Source organism: Athene cunicularia (assembly GCF_003259725.1).
Source record: "Athene cunicularia isolate RWA chromosome 1 unlocalized genomic scaffold, athCun1 chr1_part1, whole genome shotgun sequence".
In the NCBI taxonomy this organism is placed as follows: Eukaryota; Metazoa; Chordata; class Aves; order Strigiformes; family Strigidae; genus Athene; species Athene cunicularia.
In genome coordinates this window covers 42,096,999-42,116,783 of record NW_020799091.1, presented here as the reverse complement: position 1 = coordinate 42,116,783, position 19,785 = coordinate 42,096,999, and the positions used below count along the sequence as shown (strand labels likewise).

Below are 19,785 nucleotides of genomic sequence, written 5' to 3'. Positions count from 1 at the left end.
TCATTTTAACATAGATGACTTATTTAAAACAGAAAGGGATGAATATATCTTGGAGAGAGAACCATCATAAATGACTAACTTGGACTGAATACTTATTTCTGGAAAATTCGGGCTAGTTTAAATCAATATTCCCCCTTACAACTTTTTTTTTTTTTTTTAAATCAGCTCCCATAAATGAAGAATTTTGTGAAACAACTAGAATGTGTTGTAATGAAATGTTTACTCTTTAAATATTGACTTCTTCATAACTTCAAAATATATTTTACTTGCTTTTTGCCTGGACACTTAGGTCAAGAAGTGAGCTATTCTGCTTCCAAAAAATAACAGTATAAATTTGAAACATCATCACAGTCTCTTCAGAACTGATGGGAAATGGTGCCACATCTAATACATTATTTATCAAGCTACGATTGCAGGAATAACAAATATCTTAATTAGTGGAATTAATCAATTATGCCTTCCTACATTAGTTGCCTGTAGTCCTCTGTAAGAAAAAAAAAAAAGTTTCTTCTGTTATTCTACCTTTTAAAAATGTGGTTATCATGCTCTCCTTTCAAGCATTTAGAACAAAGTCCTGATAATTTAATTACATGCCTCATTCAAATGCAGGATCATATGAACCTGTAATGGCTCAAATCATCTGTTTACTAATAATTCATCCAGTAGTGCTTTTTTTTGAAGGGAAAGGGGAAGGGAGAACCTTATCTGCAATTTCACTTTGGTACAGTATTATAATTATAAAAGAATAACAATATAGTTGTACAGTCTGCCATTTAGTTCAATTTTTTTGGGTGCATTTAAGCTATTGAATTAATCTCACTTTTAAACAATAGAATATAATACTTTAATAGCTTGCCTTTGCACTGGCTTTGTGGGATGCTGAAATTAGTATTATAGTGCACTGTGTATAGTTTCTGCTGAATCTGATTGCTTTAGCAGCAGTCCGTTTGATAGTATCAGGTTCCAGCTTGCATTGCTGGGTCAACATGGACCCAGGCCATTAAAGGAGAAAGGTTCAGGGAAAGTTCATTTCTATTGTTTTACCATGGTTACAAAACAGAAAAAAAAAGGAGAAATCCTGCATTTGTAACGTATTGCTTCCTTGGGCCCTGAAGGTAGTATAATCTTTTTTTCCTCTTAAATTGAACACAGAAATATAAACCTCCTGATTATCTGTAATGTAAACAAAAGAATATTTTCTGATCACTTTTAAAGTAAAACACAGATGTTCTGCATTGACTGCTGATGTCATTAAACAAAATGTTTGTATTCAATTAATTTGATCTCCCAAACTGTTAGCATTTAAATTTGTTACTAGGTCAATAGAAAAATTAAATCTTCATACTGGCTGTTATAATACTGACTTTTGTTGACATAATTTTCACTTTAATTAACTCACAGTAAGCCTGTTGAAATAAGTATATTTGCTTTTTTTTAAAATACAACTAGTCCATTGGAGCATTTTCTTTTTATTGTAGTTTTAAAATAAACATTTTCATGAAAAAGTGTGATCTTGAATGTCATCATATGTGTTTAACATTTCCAGCAAGGTTGTAAACTACTTTTGAGGTACCATTATGAAATAATTTAAATCTCAAGATAAACATATTTTTTACATATATAAGAAAAAAGAGAAAGGATAAAGGACTTTTCACAGTATTAGTATGTTTTATGTGTGACCTGTTGAAGAAAGGTAATTCTACATCAATGAGTACTTAATTCAAAGAAATAAATTGTGTAATGAGTGTAATACAGAATAAACTTTACTATCTGTAGCGATATGGAGATATTCTGTAAAGCAAAAGGTTGCCCAAACATTCTCTTAATGCAGAGATTTGCATGAAATTTGACTGAATTCTGAAGGTTGTGACACAGCATAATCTTCAACCATATGTTTTTATTTATAAAGGCCTTTATGTATAATTTCCATAAGCCACTTTATAGGTAAGTGAAGCTATTTGTAGATCTGACTGTTACACAAGTCAGAGATAATGGCATTCAATACGATGTTAGTTATGGAAACTAGCTTACGAGGTGAATGTATATTTGTTATTTTCCAGAGTTGCCTGCCTCTATTATTATTAAACGTGATCTCATTAAGAAAAGCAAATTTCACATATGCTAAGCTGGGCCAGGATGAATGTGTATTTTAATTTAAGATCTTTGGGGAGCATGCAGATAATATTGTTGACATAGTATGTGTCATTAATCTTCCAAGACAGTGGTGCAAGGCATGTGCTCCTAGGGTCTGTCTACCCAAAGAGGTTTACAAGAGAGGTCTGTGGTCATTCGAAAGAGTCATCTTGCTATACCATTGCTATTGACTGAATTGACATTTGAGTCTTAACAATAATGTTGTGGAAAGGAGAGAAAAAGAAAATAAAAGAAAATACTCTAGTTGTTTGGCATATGTGAGAGTTAGGAAACTTTATACAGTGCAGATGAGTACTAAGTAAACTCTATTACCCTTTGTTTACCCTTGACTACACCTCTAGGTTTGCTATCCATTAACAAGTGACATCTGTTTTTTCAATGGACTGTGGTGCTCATCTTCTTTCTTAAATGATTGTGTTAATATTACTGTGCTCTGCTAATCACCTGCAGGGATTGCAGATTGTATGTAGAGCTACTACACAGACAGATACACACACACATATGCGTATATGTGTTCACATATGTAGATATTGTAATGAGCAGCCTGATAGATCACAGTTCTGTCCTGGTGGGGAGACTGGTGATAATCATCTTTCACCACTTACTACTTGGTGTAAGAGTCACAGAAGCTAGAGTTGACTTGTTTACATACTGTGTGTTTCTCTAGCTCACTTGAGTGTTGCATAGTCTCACAACCCAGTGGGAGGGAAGATGGCAATCTGCACTTAGTTAAGATGATGAAGTCTAGTTTGGTTCCTTCTTTGCTTTCAGGTGTTCTGGGACCACAGTTTCTGTTGCCTTGGGAATATCAGCCTAGAAACTCTCATGTAGAGTGTGCCACACTTTACGGTCTATATACACATGTATGTATGTATATACAATCATACATCTCACATAAAGAGTTACTGTGTGAGAGATCAAGCTTTCATGAGGACTGAATCTCCTATGCCCAGGAGTCCAAGGAATGTTTTTTTTTTTTTTTTTTTTTTTTTTTCTTGGAAGGTATTGCCTAAAAATTGTAAAACTTTTATCTCTTTTAAAAGACACTATGATGAGAAAGCATAATTAAAAACATACTATACTTCGCCACTTTATTCAGTTCTATTAAAAGAGAATATATCTGGTATCCAAGTCAAGAAAATTTAGTGAGGGATAATTGATTGTGATGAAATTCTTCTAATTTACCATTTTATTGCAGTACCATCTTCCTCAAATATTGTTAAGTTTTTTAGAAAATCTGCATGAACTCACTGTCTAGTTCAAGCTTGGGTCTGGTTTTGTATTGGAAAGCTATGAAGACATCACTCTGACGTTCAGCCAAGTACATAACCAATCATGTTTTGGGACAGGATAGTACCTACTTTGATTCCTGTTCTGTAAAAGGGGTAGTCTTCTGCTGATTCCCCCCCCACACACACACACACCAAAGAATTTGATTCATTACCACAGAAAATTGCCCAGTTATGCTAGAAATACTTAACAGTATAGAAGGGATATAGTTTGGTCAAGTAGGTGTTTCTTCGCTATCATCCTTAGTACTGGAGTGAAGCTTGAAACTGTGAAAACTAATGTGAAGTCTCAGGCAAACAGATAACATCTTGGGGAATACAGTAGCTTGATGAAAATATTCCTCTTAGATTGACCCATGACACCTTGATCAGTCTTCACAACATGTAACATTCAGAGATCATCATCCAGAACAAAATCAGGAGAAAAAACTTTTGGATTAGTTTATTTGATGATTTTGGATTATTTTTAATTTATAAGCCCTTAACTTACATTTGTCATGACATTTCCAGAGTTTTTTCTGCGAGTAAGGAAGACAGTGATAGAAAATTAAATTTTTATTGGTAAGAAAACAGAACAGAAACTGAGTTACTCAGTTTTGAAACCAAGGCTTTCAGAAAAGTAGAAAATATGAAGAATCAAAATGCAGTCGTGAATTGTCACCCACTTTAACTCTTGCCTAACTTTAGGCATGGGAAGAAAATGTGTTTGTAAGTTTCATGATTAATTTGTATTTCATTACGATGTTCATGCTGAGTTAGAATTTGAGTAAATACAGAGCAGATCCATAGTTAGGCATGTTAAACTACATATTAAAATAAACTTCTCAGTAATTGTTTTATACCTTTCTACAAAATAGATCCTTTGATGTCTTCCTGTATAGGTCTATTTTATGAAGATTCACACCAGAATTACAAAGAAATATAAATAATAATAATTAAAAAAAATCTTATCAGAAGTAGATACGTTTGTCAGCTCTGTTATCTAAAAACATACTACTTGTACTACTTAACAGAAATGACTGATTAACTTTTCAGTGTTTCTCTAGGATAACACATTAGTAGCAGACTGTTATTTCTGATAGGGCAAACTTTACATAAGATAGTTAAGGGTCAGCTTTGAGAACTGGCTGTATTTCAGGCCTGCAAATAACATACCTACAAACACTGACTAAGGGTTATGGTGATATATTTTAAGATACCGCCAGATGTGATCCTCTGTAGTTTGATAGCAGTGCATTGAATGACTTTTAAGTTGTTAAAAGGATAACAAATAAAAGTGTCTTTGGTTGAGTCACTATATTATTTCCACTTGGACCTATAGTACTGTCTATTTTCTTATTATTCTATTTTTTTAGGACTCGGGAGTCTTGGATTGGTATTCTGTATTGTCCAAATTACTATAGTACTACTGCTTAGGAGGGAAAACCATGCTACTATTCATATAGCTATAGATGCTGCTCTGCAAAGAAAATGAGAGGCTGAATTTGAGTGATTGTTTCTGTTTTTGCCTTGCACAAGGAAAATAAAATACAAATTTATTTTATGATATTCCATAGTGGAATATGAATGCCAGGCACGAATAAGTCTAGACTTACAATATTGGAACCCTGTGACACACCTGGGATCTTGATTTCACGAACAGATTTTGGGGGACTAGGTACAAAGATCAGGGTTTTTTCCTGGAATATACAATGATTAATTTTTTCCCTATGAGTTCATATTTTGCTGTGTTTTGGAAGTAAAGTACAACTAGAGTACACACAAGAATTTACTAATTAAAGGACATCTACAAGGGTAATCACCTCTCTTGTATCTCTTGGTCCACATGGGGTTTAAGTGATGAGCATTGTGCTGGGTGTTGCACAAACCCATTGCTATACTGATAGCTGGTTTCTATCCCAAACAAGTTGAAGTCTGCATGACAGAGATTAAACTAATGACGTACATACTCTGTAACTTCAAGTTTAGGACTTGCTTACTGGTATCAGATAGAAGTGCACTGAGTCAGAGAGTAGACTCATTTCAACAGTGTTACTTGTACAGTGCTACCCAACATAAATATTTCACTCTGACTCTAGATATCATCTGCTTAAAAAAATCTGTAATTTTTAATGCTCAGTACTCATCTAGTAGATTCATTCATAGGTTTGTGTTTATACATATCTACAAATGCAAGCCACCTTATTTAAAGGTTTAAATTCTTGACTTTAACAGTTACTGCATTGTTAACATCAATCTGTGTTACATCAGCTGTGCAGTTATAGCTGTACAGACTAACTAGTCTTTTCAGTATTTCGTATCACTACTGTTACTCTCAAATGTACCATAAAAGTCACTTTTAAGCTGTTATTTAGGTTGTTCCAGCAATTCTTTGGAACTATACGGTTAATGAGTGTGGGTTTTCAGAATTAAAAATAAGGTGAATAAAGGGCAGTGAACATTAACCACAGTCTCTGGCAGAAGCTAGAATAAAATTTTTCATTTTGAGTATAAATAGTTTTTTAAAGGGCAAAGGGTCTAAGATATAGGCAGCTTCATTAAAAAGGTGACAGTTCACTTGTTTCAGCATTTCATGCGAAGAATTGTGGCCAATTAAGTGATGAGTGCATTCAGATATTACAGTGGATACACTTATATGATAGAACTCCATTATCAACTGTTATGAATAAGAATAGCATATTAATTAACAAACTGCCAAGAGAACCAGAATATTTTCACAAAATACTTACCTTGAATAGTACAATATTTTTTTCTTTCTTCTTTAAGCTTAAATTGGCATTGAAATGTTTATGTATCTTAAATTTAATACAGGCGGTAATGAACACCAGGCCTGTGACCCCTTGAGCAATGGTGGGCTTGTTTATTATGTAGGTGTTTTTTTCTTGTGTTTTTGTGTTGTTTTATTTAATATGGACCTCAAAATGGCAGCTGCTGCCCAGTATGTCCTACTGGAAAACAAATCAGGTGTTATTTTTCTAAATGAGTTAATAAAAATTTTCTTAAATGAAGATATTCACTTATGTATGTATGGTTATATATGTGTTCAAAAGGGGAGTGTGCTATTAGATGGCCTAATTCTGCTTTAAGTCTAATTGGTTATTTGTACATGCAATTATCTGATTTATGTTCACAAATTTGTAATTACATGTGCAAGTTATATGCAGAGATGAATGCAGATGGTTAGAAAACAAGCCTTGAAGCAGGACTGTTCATTCCAACTAAAGTTCATACATTTAAATCATTTTTTCAGGCCATCTGCAGACTCTAACAGACATAACCACATCAGTTACACTTGCTTCACATTAGGAATCATCTCAGCAACTTGAAGTAGAAACTTTTTTTAAAAAATGAAAGCTTAAAATTCTTTTAGACTGTGGATCAACCCTGCCTTTCTGGCCTATTAGCTCCATGCTTGACATTTTTATAATATACATAGTAGATGTTGTTTTGAGGGGATGTTTTTAGAATTAAAAGCCCAAGATGAAAACCGTTGAGGAAAAAATAGGCCTTGCATCTGTTATAGTTTGGGGTTTCATGTGGGTGAATAACACTGTTAGAAGGAATCATTTAGCTTGCATATTTAAATTTTGGGTGCGGTTTATGCTGTAAGGTTGAGTGAAATAGGAAAGGCATCTGTTATAACTTGACAGAAAGAGCATTTGTGGGAAGCATGTACAGTTTGGGGGTTTTTTTGTTTGTTTGTTTTTTTTTTTTTTGTGTAGTTGCAAGAAGTATTCTGAAAGAAAACTGTGTAAATAGAGGAAATAAGTATGATTTTGCAAGGCTTTCTTGTTGCTATTGCCAATATTCCTAAATAACTTTCTTCAGAATCTCCAGTACTGTGATTTCTGAACTTCTGTTGGATGTGCTGAGTGCTTTTTCTGAAGCGATGTTTATATCAAGTAAGAATATATCAATATGGTTTGAATTTATGCATGAGTTCTGTTTAATAATTACATTTCATTGTTCATTCAGACTTATTTTCTACTCTAGCTTGTATGGCTGTCATCATCAGAGGCTTGTGTTTCACAGTTATTATATAATCAGAAGAGCCAACATACTTAGATGTTTTAAGAAGTTTCAGGCAGATCTAGTGTTTCAGCTAATTAGATGAAGCAGTGAACTTTTTGGCCTAATTTACTTCTGACATCATAATTCTGCCACCCAATAGAATTAGATTAATTTCTTATCTGTTTTTCCCTTTCCAGCAGATGACTTACAGATCTCAATTTCATTAAGAGAACAGTCACATTTTTAGTAATATTTTAAACTTACATGCAATCACAGCTGTATTCAAATCTGGTACTCCAGTAATATTCAGATTTCTAACTGGTTTTATTTCCTTGTCCTTTAGGTCCTTCTTATATTCAAGTAGTATGGACAGTCAAGCAGAATCTTTTTCTTAGATGGTTTCATTGTGTTTGTAGTGGGACTTCAGCCATCAGGTGCAAGCTGGCAGGTGTTGCTGTAATTTATAATCTATATATTCTTGCACTCTTGTGCCTTGTATCTTGTACTCTTGTGTCAAGAGTATTCCTGACCTTAGTGAAAAGGAGAATGCTTTGGGCTGCAGTGTTGAGGAAGATGAAAATAACACGATGTTTACATGACTGGTCTGTTAGGAAAAGAAATAAATCAACAAGGTCTTCTTTACCCCCAAAAAAGCTTAGTATCCTAGTACTAATCAGTGCTTTTGTATTACTGTGATAAATGGCTTTGGAATGGGATATGGAGTGCAATATATTTTCTTCCATTTAGATTAATTATTTGGACCACTGATAAACTGGTACTGCATTTCTGACCAAATACCCATTTTTGGACATTTAGTAATGTCCAAAAATGTTACAAATAGCAGTAAAGTGTTCTGTTACTGAAATGTGGTAATACTTTATCAGAATGCTTTCTCCACTACTCACACCCATCACACAATCTAATTATTTTGAAGATCATTCATATACTTCTTTGGGAAGATATTTAAACAGATCTTTACTTTTATCTGAATTGTTTGTTGTCTCAGTAACTCCTTCTAATACATCATGAGTTCAGCACTAATTATTGTATGAGAACATTTTCTGTTTAACTGTGAGAAGAAAAATAAATTTAAGGTAATTGCACTGAGAGTTTTATTGTTTTATACAACTGCTGTAAGTAAAAAGGACATGGTGTGATTTCTAATGTTTTTTTACTAACTGCCAAAGGAGATATATGTCCAGTCTTAGAATTGCATTCTTTTGCATTGTTCTTGAGTGGGAGTAGAAGGGGAAAAGGTAAAATACAAGGTTTAGATAGATGTATATTGTAGTATTTTTGCCTTTAAAATGCTAGTTCAGTGCTGTAGAAATATTTATGAAGGTTACCTTGCCGAGCGTTTTCCAACCAAAGGAATTAAATTACACCAAAGGTTTAGTCAGTCTTCCTAGATCTTATTTTTCAGGATTGACACGCCCGTGGCTCAAGTCTTATGAGTGTGAAGGCTACACGTATGACTCTGAGAGCGCATGGAAGCCATCCCATAAAACAGAATTACCATGTGTACTATATGGGAAGAGTCCACTGTCTTGGGTTGCAGGTTGCATTAAGTCAGCAAGTAGCCTTAGGCTGTGACATCCTCATCCCTTTTGCAGTAGCCATTGTATGGCAAGCACATAATAACCACTTCCAGGGGCTGCTCACCTAAATTCCATTCAGCCAGCTTCCTTGAGGTCAAAATTCTGTCAGGATTTGAAGCATGAGGGGAAGTAGAACAACTGAGAAATAAAGCCTAGATTTTCAATATGTACCTAAATGAGATGCATAAATGCTGATGTAGCTAAAATTGATATTGATATTCAAAGCTGTTCTAAGCAGTTCTAAGAACATAAAAAATACATTAAATAAATACACCAAATGCTTGTTACAGATTTGCTGCCTATCACCTCCGGAGTGTAACTCTCCCTGCCACCCCCCAGTATTACTGATTATAAAACTGCCTGGCCAATGGCAGCTTCACTGCATCATGTTTGCTTGGTTTCAAATGAGGACAATATTTCTGTGCACTAAACTTGCTCACAGACAAGGTTAAAAAGAAAACTGTAAATGTAGAAAACCAGACCTGAAAATAGTTTTGGCTGGAACAGCAGTTTGCCTTCTCACAGCTGGTCAGACTTGCTGTTTTCTTTAGGGATACGTCATGTATGAAATAACAATAATGTTAAAGAGTAAAACTTTGTTCATGTATAGTTAATTTTGCACAATTATTACTCAAAGTCAGGACATGAGAAAGATAAATCACAGCATTATCTTCAGCTGTTGCACACTCTTTTTGTTTTATAGTATATGTTTTGCCACGCAATCAGTCATCTATAAAATGCTAGTAACATACTCAGAGATGTATATGCTACTCATGAAGAGTTTCAGCTGTTTTGGAATCAATATCTTCCTTGGTGCTCAGATCTACAGCAGAAATCAGTGAGCAGTCTATGTGTCTAAGGCTTTTAAGGATGAGACCCTTAAATTTTAAAGCCATGGCTGTATTCTGGCAGATAGTGAAAAGAGCTGAATTAAAAGTCTGCTTACTTTTAAGACTTGAAGGTAAACCTGTACCTATTCTCCATTTCTTTTCATGTGATTGTGCAGGACCAGATCTTCTGTTGATTGTGTCTGTTTTTAATTGTTTTGCATTATCAAAGTGATTTCTAGGAGCAAGCTCATACTTTGATAATACAGTTGGAGGTGTATAAAACTTTAAAAGTGTAATCAAAGCTCAGCATTTTAGCTGATAACAACCACTGATTCTTCCATTTTTGATTGTTTAATTCAGCCATCTGTTGTTGTCTAGATTCAGTAACACAGGAAGAATGTAAGATTAATATATGTTGATCAAAAGACCAAAAAAGAACTACTTTAGAGAACTTGCTGTATTTTAGGGCAATATAGTCTCAATTGCTTCTCATGCTTTGTACCTTTCATGCCAGTCACAGTGCAGAAGACATATACACCCTTTCCTTCAAAGATGAAAATACTAGAGACATAGTATTGCTTGAATTATTTATGGAAGTTAAAGGGATGAAATATGAATCTGATCAAAAATTGGTGGATTTATTTTTGGTGGTTCTGAAAAGTGTTCTACATATCTAATTAGCTGATGGTGATGAAGAAGATATTTCCCTCCCTTTTTGAGAGTTTCAAGGTTCACCAGTCTGCACCTTTAATTCACCTGTCACATAATGGTGTATTGTAATTGTAGATTGTGATAAATGTCTGCAAATATATAACTGAGTCTGTGGGAATGTCTTCTAAGCCCTGAAAAGAGTCTGCAAATTTTGAAACCTATATAAGGCAGACAGGTTTTGAGGGAAGTAAATGCATTTAGGTGCTTAAAAACTGAGTACTAATTCAGTAATATGTGGTCCTACAGGAAGCTTTCATTTTCTTCAACACATTATTTCACACATGAAATATGCGGTTTTAGAGGGTAAAAAATCTAATGTACATATTTATAATTCTAAAAGCTGAAAGAGTGACAATGTTCCAGTCTGTGATTCTGTGTTTCTATTACATATCCTTTTAAATGGGTAAATAAGGAATTGGTATGTTTCCTTTGAGTTCTCCTCAGGTCTTTAAAACAGTTAATCATTCTGGCTTCCTTGAATCTTGCTGAAGTTCTCTAATTTCTGCTCTCTCTAATATAGTCTTCAGAGAATGAAACAGCAGAGAGGAGGACCAGCCATGACTTCCAGATGTAGGTCTGCTTCTTCTAGTGTCTTCTTGTGGAGTTCCAACAGAATCCTTGACTTGTCTGTACTATGACCCTAGGTATTCACAAGACTTATGTTGGCTTTTTGGGTTTTGGCACTTCAACCTGTTTATGTTAACTCTAAGAAATCTAAACTGTAGTCATCCTCAAAATCAAAATGCGTCAGCTTCGAGTAGTTTATTCATTGAAATAATTAACATTACCTTAAGAAGTCAAATGTGTCTTCAGAAGACCAGTGTTCTTCCAATGATTTTATGCACATAAAAGAAAAAAATCTTAAAATATCTCTTGTATCCCTATAAAAGCTTATCTATAAAATCTAAATTTAAATAAAAAGAGTATTATCAACAGTTTAGAAATGATGATTTAAAAACCATGTCTTGGGCTGCATCAAGAGAAGTGTAGTTAGCAGGTCAATGGAGGTGATTCTACCCCTCTACTCCTCTCTCGTGAGATCCCCCCTGCAGTACTTTGTCCAGCTCTGGGACCCCAAAATAAGAAGGACATGGACTTACTCGATCGGGTCCAGAGGAGGGCCATGAAAAGGATCAGGGGGCTGGAGCACCTCCCTCATGAGGACAGGCTGAGAGGGTTAAGGTTGTTTAGTCTAGAGAAGAGAAGGCTCCGGGGAGACCTTATAGTAGCCTTCCAGTACTTAGAGGGGGCCTACAGGAAAGATGGAGAGGGACTTTTTATCAGGGAGTGAAGAGATAGGACGAGGAGTAATGGTTTTAAACTGAAAGAGGGTAGATTTAGACTAGATATAAGGAAAAGATTCTTTACTATGAGGGTGGTGAGGCACTGGATCAGGTTGCCCAGAGTGGCTGTGGATGTCTCCTCCTTGGAAGTGTTCAAGGCCAGGTTGGATGGGACTTTGAGCAACCCGGTCAGTATGGAAGGTGTCCTTGCCAATAGCGGGGGAATTGGAACTAGATGATCTTCGAGGTTGCTTCCAACCCAAACCATTCTATAATTCTATGATTCTATGATTTTTGTATCTCCATGACATCAGCTACAAGAATAACGTGCATTGCTCTGTGATTAAATATATCTTTTGCATAACAAATCAACTCATAACTATTGAATTTACATTTTATTTTCACACTGAAGAAAAATGTACTGATTTTGATACAGAACAGGAATGTGAGTACCATGAAGCAGGCATATTATCCTGGAATGAAAGTGAACTTGTCCTAAGGTAAAAATAAGTAGGTCTTTACTATACACAAGTTTAGGAAAAATACCAACAAGATAATTCATTAAGGTATTTTTATTATTCTGTTTGTGATACTTAGGCTCATTTGCTATGCTTTTAAATTTTTTTTTAAAGAGTTCATATAGCTATAAAAATGATAATGAACTGCAAAACAACACGAGAGTTTTCAAATAGAATCATAATGACTATTTTTCAAAATTAATTTTTATATACTGTTTTTTCCACAACTCTGGGAATGATTACTACAAAATTATTGCAATTCTTATATCTTGAAAACTATAGAACAATAGTAGTATTACGAGTTAGGATTTTGGTTAATGAAACAAGTACATAATATAAATAATAAAATAAGACAATAATTATTAATTAATCAGTTATTTGGGACAGTGCGTGCTTATTTCAACCACTCAGAGATTTACTCATTTTAATTGTGTATTGCATATTCTACCGTGACTCTAAATCAGATCTTCCAGACCTTAAGAAATAATTCTTACATGGGATTTTCTGCCTTGTCATAAGGAATAAATGTTTGTTAAATAGATAAAGGCCTTTTTACAGTACACTGGGGTTGGTGCTTTGTCACTTGAAAGTTATATCAGGATAAAAGTGGTTTACTTCTCAGAAATTTCATTTAAATATTGTTAGTTTGATTGGAATTGGGAGTTTAGGACTTAATGAAAACACTTATTTGGTGATAAATCATGGGGTAGTGTTGGGTTACTGAACTCATTTATGGCTTAGACTGTGACAGCCCTTTTGTATAGGGTAGTGCAATCAATTTGTTTGTAGAAGGTAACCAGAGGAAGAGTTTTGCTTTGGATATTTCAATATCACTCACCTATAATTCGCTGCTGACCTTCGTTTATAGATTTTGCCGATGGGTGCCTTCTCTTAGGCTTTGAAGAGGGGTAGTTGTATTACTCAAAATCAAAGACGAAAGCATTCAGACTTCACCATGGCTATATTTGGTAGTAAGCATCAAGGAGAGGCTTTGCTGGTGTGAACCTGTTTGTTTAAAGACTTGAAAGTCATTGGTAGGTTGTGTATTAAGCCATAGCACCCTACTTGTGTTTTTTTATGCTGTTGTCAGACCCTTCCATACTCATATCACAACAGTGATTTGAGAACAGTACATCATCATAGGTATTTAAATTGAGCTGTTAAAATTCCTTACAAAGTGGCATTTCTTTGGTGGGTGAATATATTAGAAACACTCCATTTAAATCAGATCATTTTTGTCTATAATGTTTTTATCAGTTTTATGTGTATTCATGGTATGTTTATTTTTATTGTAAATCACAAATGAAATTTCAAAAAAAAATGTGAGACACTTAATTTGGTTCTGTGAGTTGGAATAAGACAATATTATTTTTCTACAACTGTTTTTCTTGTAGTTATGAACATATGACAATTTTGTATTAAAGAAAATCAAAAATCCCAAACCAATCAATGAAATTATCAAGTTTATAATTTTAATAATGACCTCAGCTCAGGACATTAAGTTGGGAATTAATGATCAGTTAAGGTTAATGGCTCAATGCCTTGAGTCATTAAACTCCAAGAAAATGCCCTGTACTTTGATTGTTTTTAGTTTATTGAAGGCAGGTTGTAGAAGTTGCAGAAAAAAAGGTATTTTCAAACTCAAGGGGAACGAATATGAATAGAAAATAGAGGTGGTTTATTTTCTGCCTCCTTCTGCAGTCCCAGCATAGCTAAAAATGCCATTATTCTTGATTAGAATTTTGTTAGTGTGAGGACCTAAGGAGCAAAACCTTTCATAGTGACCTTTCTTTTCTTTCTTGTTTTGAAACAAATGAAGAACCTCAAATTTTTGGCAAATCGTAGGTTAACACTGCAGTGCTAGAACTGCACATCACCTTTTTCTGGGATGTTATTTCACAACGTCCCCTAAATAAGCAGTTATAGGATATTGCAACAGTACTGTGCTATGATCTGTACATAAGAATACAAGTCTTTGGATATGCATTGTATGTAGCAGGTACATATTTGCATGTAAGTGGGTAATAAGTATTTTCATTGTATTCTGTATCTAATTTGTATGCTACTTACATGGTCCAGGAGATGGAAAGTTGTGTATGTGAGCATTTAACAGACAAGGAGCGCTTAAACCTGAAGCCCTTCATTTTTCCAGACTGGAGAGATGTAAGCTGCTATGATGGCAGTTGCTCAACAATATCTCACAAATACTTCTGAGTGCTTTCTGACATAAAGTAGTATATTTAAAGTAAGGTGTCTTAGTGAGATTTTCACTTTAAATAGAATAAGGGTTAAATGATAACTTGACTTATCTTTTAAATGACAAAAAATAAAGAAATTGCAAGACCTTTTCACACATTAGATATGTATTGTCATTTATCATCTAGATATCAGGCTAGCAGTGCGAAGTAATAAAACATATCATCGAAAAATGTGCTATAGGTCTGAATCACTCTTTCATTCCACCTCCCAGCTAACTGTAGTATTAAATCAAACAAGCAGAACATTTCCTTAGGCAGCCATTGCCTTTTAATTTCCTGAAGAACCTTAAAATATCATTCATTACAAGTACTACACATATTTGGTTTTTAAAAGTCTCATAAATCAATAGCAGGCTGACTGTAATAATTATTACAAGTTAGTGCATAATTTTCGTGCTGAAGGCTGCATGCAGAACTTTAGCATATGCAAACGAGGCAATTCAAACTGTGTATAGATATTAATATGAAGAAGCAGGTAACGAGGTGCAGGCTATGAATTATGCATCAAGAGTGGCTGATCTTCAATGAGGAAAATGAATTCAGCATGTAATCTAATTAGTGATGGAAGTCTATTACATCTAACTGCAAAAGCAACCGTCCTTGAAACAAATTTATTTACAGTCCATGTTACCACTTGAAACAACTTTGAAATGATGTGTAAGACAACAGCTTAATTGTAAAAATTTTTTTGTTTGTTTGTTTCAGTTCTAGACCTGGAAGGCCTCCTAAGAGGACTCAAAGTGTCACCTCCCCAGAGAATTCTCATATCATGCCACATTCTGTCCCAGGCCTAATGTCTCCTGGAATCATCCCGCCAACAGGTAGGATCACTAGAAACACCTTCACACGGGCAATCTTTTGAATTCATGGCTTATATCCACTTGTTAATAAATTAACAGGCTAGGAAACCAGCACCCAAATAATCACAAAGGAGTTTCCATAATGTAATATCACTGCTATATAAATGCACTGTATGTAATGGAAATTGTGGCAGCTCAGTACTTTAAAATACGAATAACAGCAAATAATATTTTATAATTTTTTCCCCTGTTCTTTTTCTTTATAAACAAAAAACCTTTCAGAGCATGAATTACCTATCATAAGACAATAATCTCCCTATTCATTGTTAATAGATCTGATTTTTGCTGGTTTGCTTGATTAGGTAATGTCATCATGAATGTGGTTGCCTGAAGAAACTGAGTTAGTTAAAATAATTCCATGATGCACACACCTCTTCTGTAATTTTTCATTCTGAAATTCTATTTTTGATACCTCTCCTGAGTCCTTATACTAATGTCAAGTCCTGTAACAACCTGTTTCTCAAGCTACTATTTTCTTTTGAAAGCTACTGTAACACCTCCTAGCAGTGACTTGCTCTTAGACATAGTTAATGTAAGAAAGGCTGTGCTGGACAAAAGATATGAACAGAGCTGCCTGAAGATGGAGTCACCCAACAGTCAATCTATTGATGATGGTGCCACATTCTCTCTCTTCATGTTACAGATGAGTTAAATTCTTCCACTTGCTTCAGCAAAGCTCACCTGAGCTTCCACTTCTTCCCCAGTCGTTCCCCACTTGTTGGCGCATTGCAGTCTTTAACACTGATTTTCTCTAAGGCAAAGGAAAGATAATAAACTAGACAGATTGAAACATAGTGGAAAATTACAGGGTCTTGGAGATCAGATAGATGGGTGGGTGTTTGAGTACGTGCCCATGATCATATGTCTGTTTAAGTATTAAGCATAATCCTTGGCATGGTTTTGGTTTATAGTCATAGATGACTAGCATTCTCCAAGAAGAAGTTCAGGAAATATCACATGACAGAAATTGTTGGCAGTTTGGATGCAAATGTTGTGTCTGGAAGAGGGAGGAAAGTGAAGAGAGTTTAGCTCTGTAGACAAAAGTGGGGCCATAACTCTTGGCCTTAGGGCTCAAGAGCTCCTTTACGTAGTAAGATAGACACATAGCCAGAAATATTTCATTAGAAATACAGTTTTTCAAAAGGCTAAGATCAAGAGGAGTGACAAAATGAAGTCAGACAGCTAAGCTTGTAAATAGACAGTTGTAAGCAGAGGGAAGGAGAGGTAAGACTGAGAGTGTAGGCAAGCATGAGAGATTGTTAGGCAAGCAGAACGCACAGGGTAGTCTGGGCAGGTGTACCAGGGGGAAAAAAAAAAATCAGGATTAAAATACTTTACACAATAGGATTTACAGGATAAAATCTAGTAAAAGAAGTAGAGTTGGTGCACAGTGGGTGCAATGTGAGAATAATAGGTAGGGTCTGTGTGGGGAAAGAACAAAAGTTTTTATAGGGCAGAGCATTTGTGTTTATGAGAGAAAGAAGGAAAGGGAAATTATTTTGGAAAAGTAAAGCAGAAGAATATCAAATAAAAAAATACTTAGGAAAAGTAGAAAGGAGATCACATCAAAGAAGTCAGAGACAAATAAGCAGGCCAAAAAGAGGGTGACAGGAAAAAAAACCCTTGTCAACTGTATCGTTTGGGGTTTTGTGTTACAGTTAATGTATAAGAACAGATCACCTCTTGATATGTATTCTGGGGGCTTTTTTTTTTTTTTTTTATTCTAAGAAAGCAGCCTAAAACCACAACTAATACCTAAAGTATCCAATTACTCTCTAGTCCTTTAAAGCTGATCATAACAAGTTAATGATAAAAATATATGGTACTAAAAGCACAGCTACAATTTCTTAGAGTATCAACCCACAAAACCAGATGTAGAACTTTTTTAAATGATGATAAAAAAAGGGAAGAAAATAATTCAAAACTAAAGAAAATAGGCATATATAAGTTTACCATTCATCTAATCCTTTCAGGATGGCAGTGCTTTGTGAGTCTCTCGCAAAAGAGGAAAGATTTAAATAAAATCATTATCAAGTTTGAACTGTTTTCACATTATGTGGCTTACCACAATGGAATGGGTGAGCATGACTTTTTCCCATTGTGGTGGTCCTGAGTGTCAAACAGTACAAAAAACGCAAACACTGACAGTGAAAGAAGCAAACTGTAGTGTAGAGTGTTCCGTGGAGTATGGCTCAACAAAGATAAGGAGCATCACAGCTACATGATAGTCATCACAGCATTTTATAGACAGTCATGTATAAAAATAGGCTTACAATCTGATGAGTTCAAATCAATGAACATTTTTGCATGTACATTGCAAATAAGTACCAAAACTACTGTAATAGAACTACCAAGAAAGAACTACTTAACTGCAATAGATGATTTAGGTGCCGTTGTTATATGTTATATACCACAGTAGTTGATACTCGAAAATTCTTGACGCATGTGAGCTTTTCCCTCCATATTTTTACTGTATATTCATAGAACCACAGAATGGTTGAGGTTTGCAGGCGTCACTGGAGAGGTAGTCCAGCCTGCCTTGGTCAAAGTAGGGTCACACAGAGCAGGCTTTTATAGGTTGAACAGCCCCAGCTTACTCAGCCCCTCTTCATATGTCAGGTGCTCCAATCCCTTCATCATCTTTGTGGTCCTAAGATGACTTTTTATTTGAGAAGTTTATGAAGTTTGAATTTCCTGTTAGGATACATCTCTAAGCAGAAAAAAATCAAAGTACCAGATTGTTAAGTGCTTTCCCTACCCTCCCTTTCTCTCTCTTTTTTGTAACAAATTCTTCTTTTTAAACTTCCTGATTGATTTAATAATCTGAGTATAATAACTAAGTTTCTTTCCTGCCTACAAAAGAGTATAAGTGATCACACAAACAATTATGTGCTATTTAATGCTCTTCAAGTAACAGAGATCTGAAATTGTAGATATATCTAGGATACACAATGCTCTGATTTAATGTATGATTTTACTCAAAAATTTTCCTTTTTTGAGATTTGCTGCATAATACAGAGATATGCATTTAAATAATGCATGGTTTCTAAAGGGGCTGGTTCTGTGTGCATTGTTTATGTGTAAAATAATAGTGGTACAAAACTGTATGATGAGACTTCTCATTAAATTTCAGAATTGTGTATTTTTGTAGGAGGTCAAGGAACCGTTTAAAATGTATTCTGTTACTGGTCCAGTCTGAAAACACATGCAGGGAACCTTGCATCATAACTTAGAATGTATTCACTTTAGAGAAGTATTTAGTGACTAAGCTGAGATTTAGGGAACATACTGGGAAAGGAAACAAAAGGGAAAAAAGGAAAAATGGAAAAATATTCCACCTTTTTTTTTAGGGAGCATAAATTAAAGAAGTGAGGATCACCTCTTGGGTGATAATCTGCCCATTTTATCACAAGATTCTAAATATTACCCACAATTCCTGAACTGTCTACTGTCTTTCCTTAGGGTCCATTTACAGAATTTTCCCGAGTTTAGAAAAGACTGGACAGCTGACAAAAGACAATATTATGTTTATTAAATGTAGGACTTCTGAAGGTGTGACAAAATGAGAAACCTGTAGTAACAGTAAATGAAGACCTTCTTGAATTGTCCAGAGAATGAAAATCTGCCTGTGTTACAGATGATGTAATCAGAAGAGTTTGGTGTAGGTTCAAACAGGTGTACTGACTTTTCAGGCTTATCTGGATAACACCTTGAAGCCCTTCCAAAACTAGATAGCTCATCATAGTTAACTTTGATCTGCATATCTCTGTGTACTGCAGATCTTTTCTTGGCTAATGTGCTTAGAAGCTTCAAAAGTTGTCTAAAGTTGAAACAGTAGATAACTGTAATTAATCAAAAAAGCAGTTCTGTAATTCCTGAGTGGAGCGTATGATATACATTGTGCTCTGTATTTTTATGTCTGTAGTTGCTGCATCACATATAAACTGATATTTTCATTATTTTTCATACAAACTTTTAAAAGCAATTATCTTCACTTTTCAAATTTTATTTTTTTTGGTAATTATTCTTAAGTATTTCAGGTTTTCAAGCTGTTTTGTAAAGCTCCTGACTTAATTCTTCTGCAGCTTGGCCTACTGAATCTGTAATCTACAGGTGATGAAATGAGTAACTACAAAACTCTTGTACTTATTTCAGGAACTGCATCTTTCTCTCAAAGATAAAATGTGAATATAAAGTGCTTCGGAAATCACTGTTGTAGGGCATGATAAGAACACTATCAATTAAAAAAAAAAAGTTATTTCAAAGCACCTTA

At 34.7% G+C, this 19,785-nt stretch overlaps 1 protein-coding gene across 6 annotated transcripts in view; it reads left to right on the top strand.

Annotated features, from left to right (window-relative positions):
• The window catches only part of DACH1 (dachshund family transcription factor 1), a 271,940-nt gene that overhangs the window by 45,422 nt on the left and 206,733 nt on the right, over positions 1 to 19,785 (top strand). For all 6 annotated transcript variants that reach the window (XM_026856377.1, XM_026856385.1, XM_026856403.1 and 3 more), the window contains exon 2: positions 15,358 to 15,473. In XM_026856377.1, coding sequence (XP_026712178.1) covers positions 15,422 to 15,473 — 52 coding nt within the window. In that variant the 5' untranslated portion in view covers positions 15,358 to 15,421. The remainder of the gene's footprint in view (positions 1 to 15,357; positions 15,474 to 19,785) is intronic.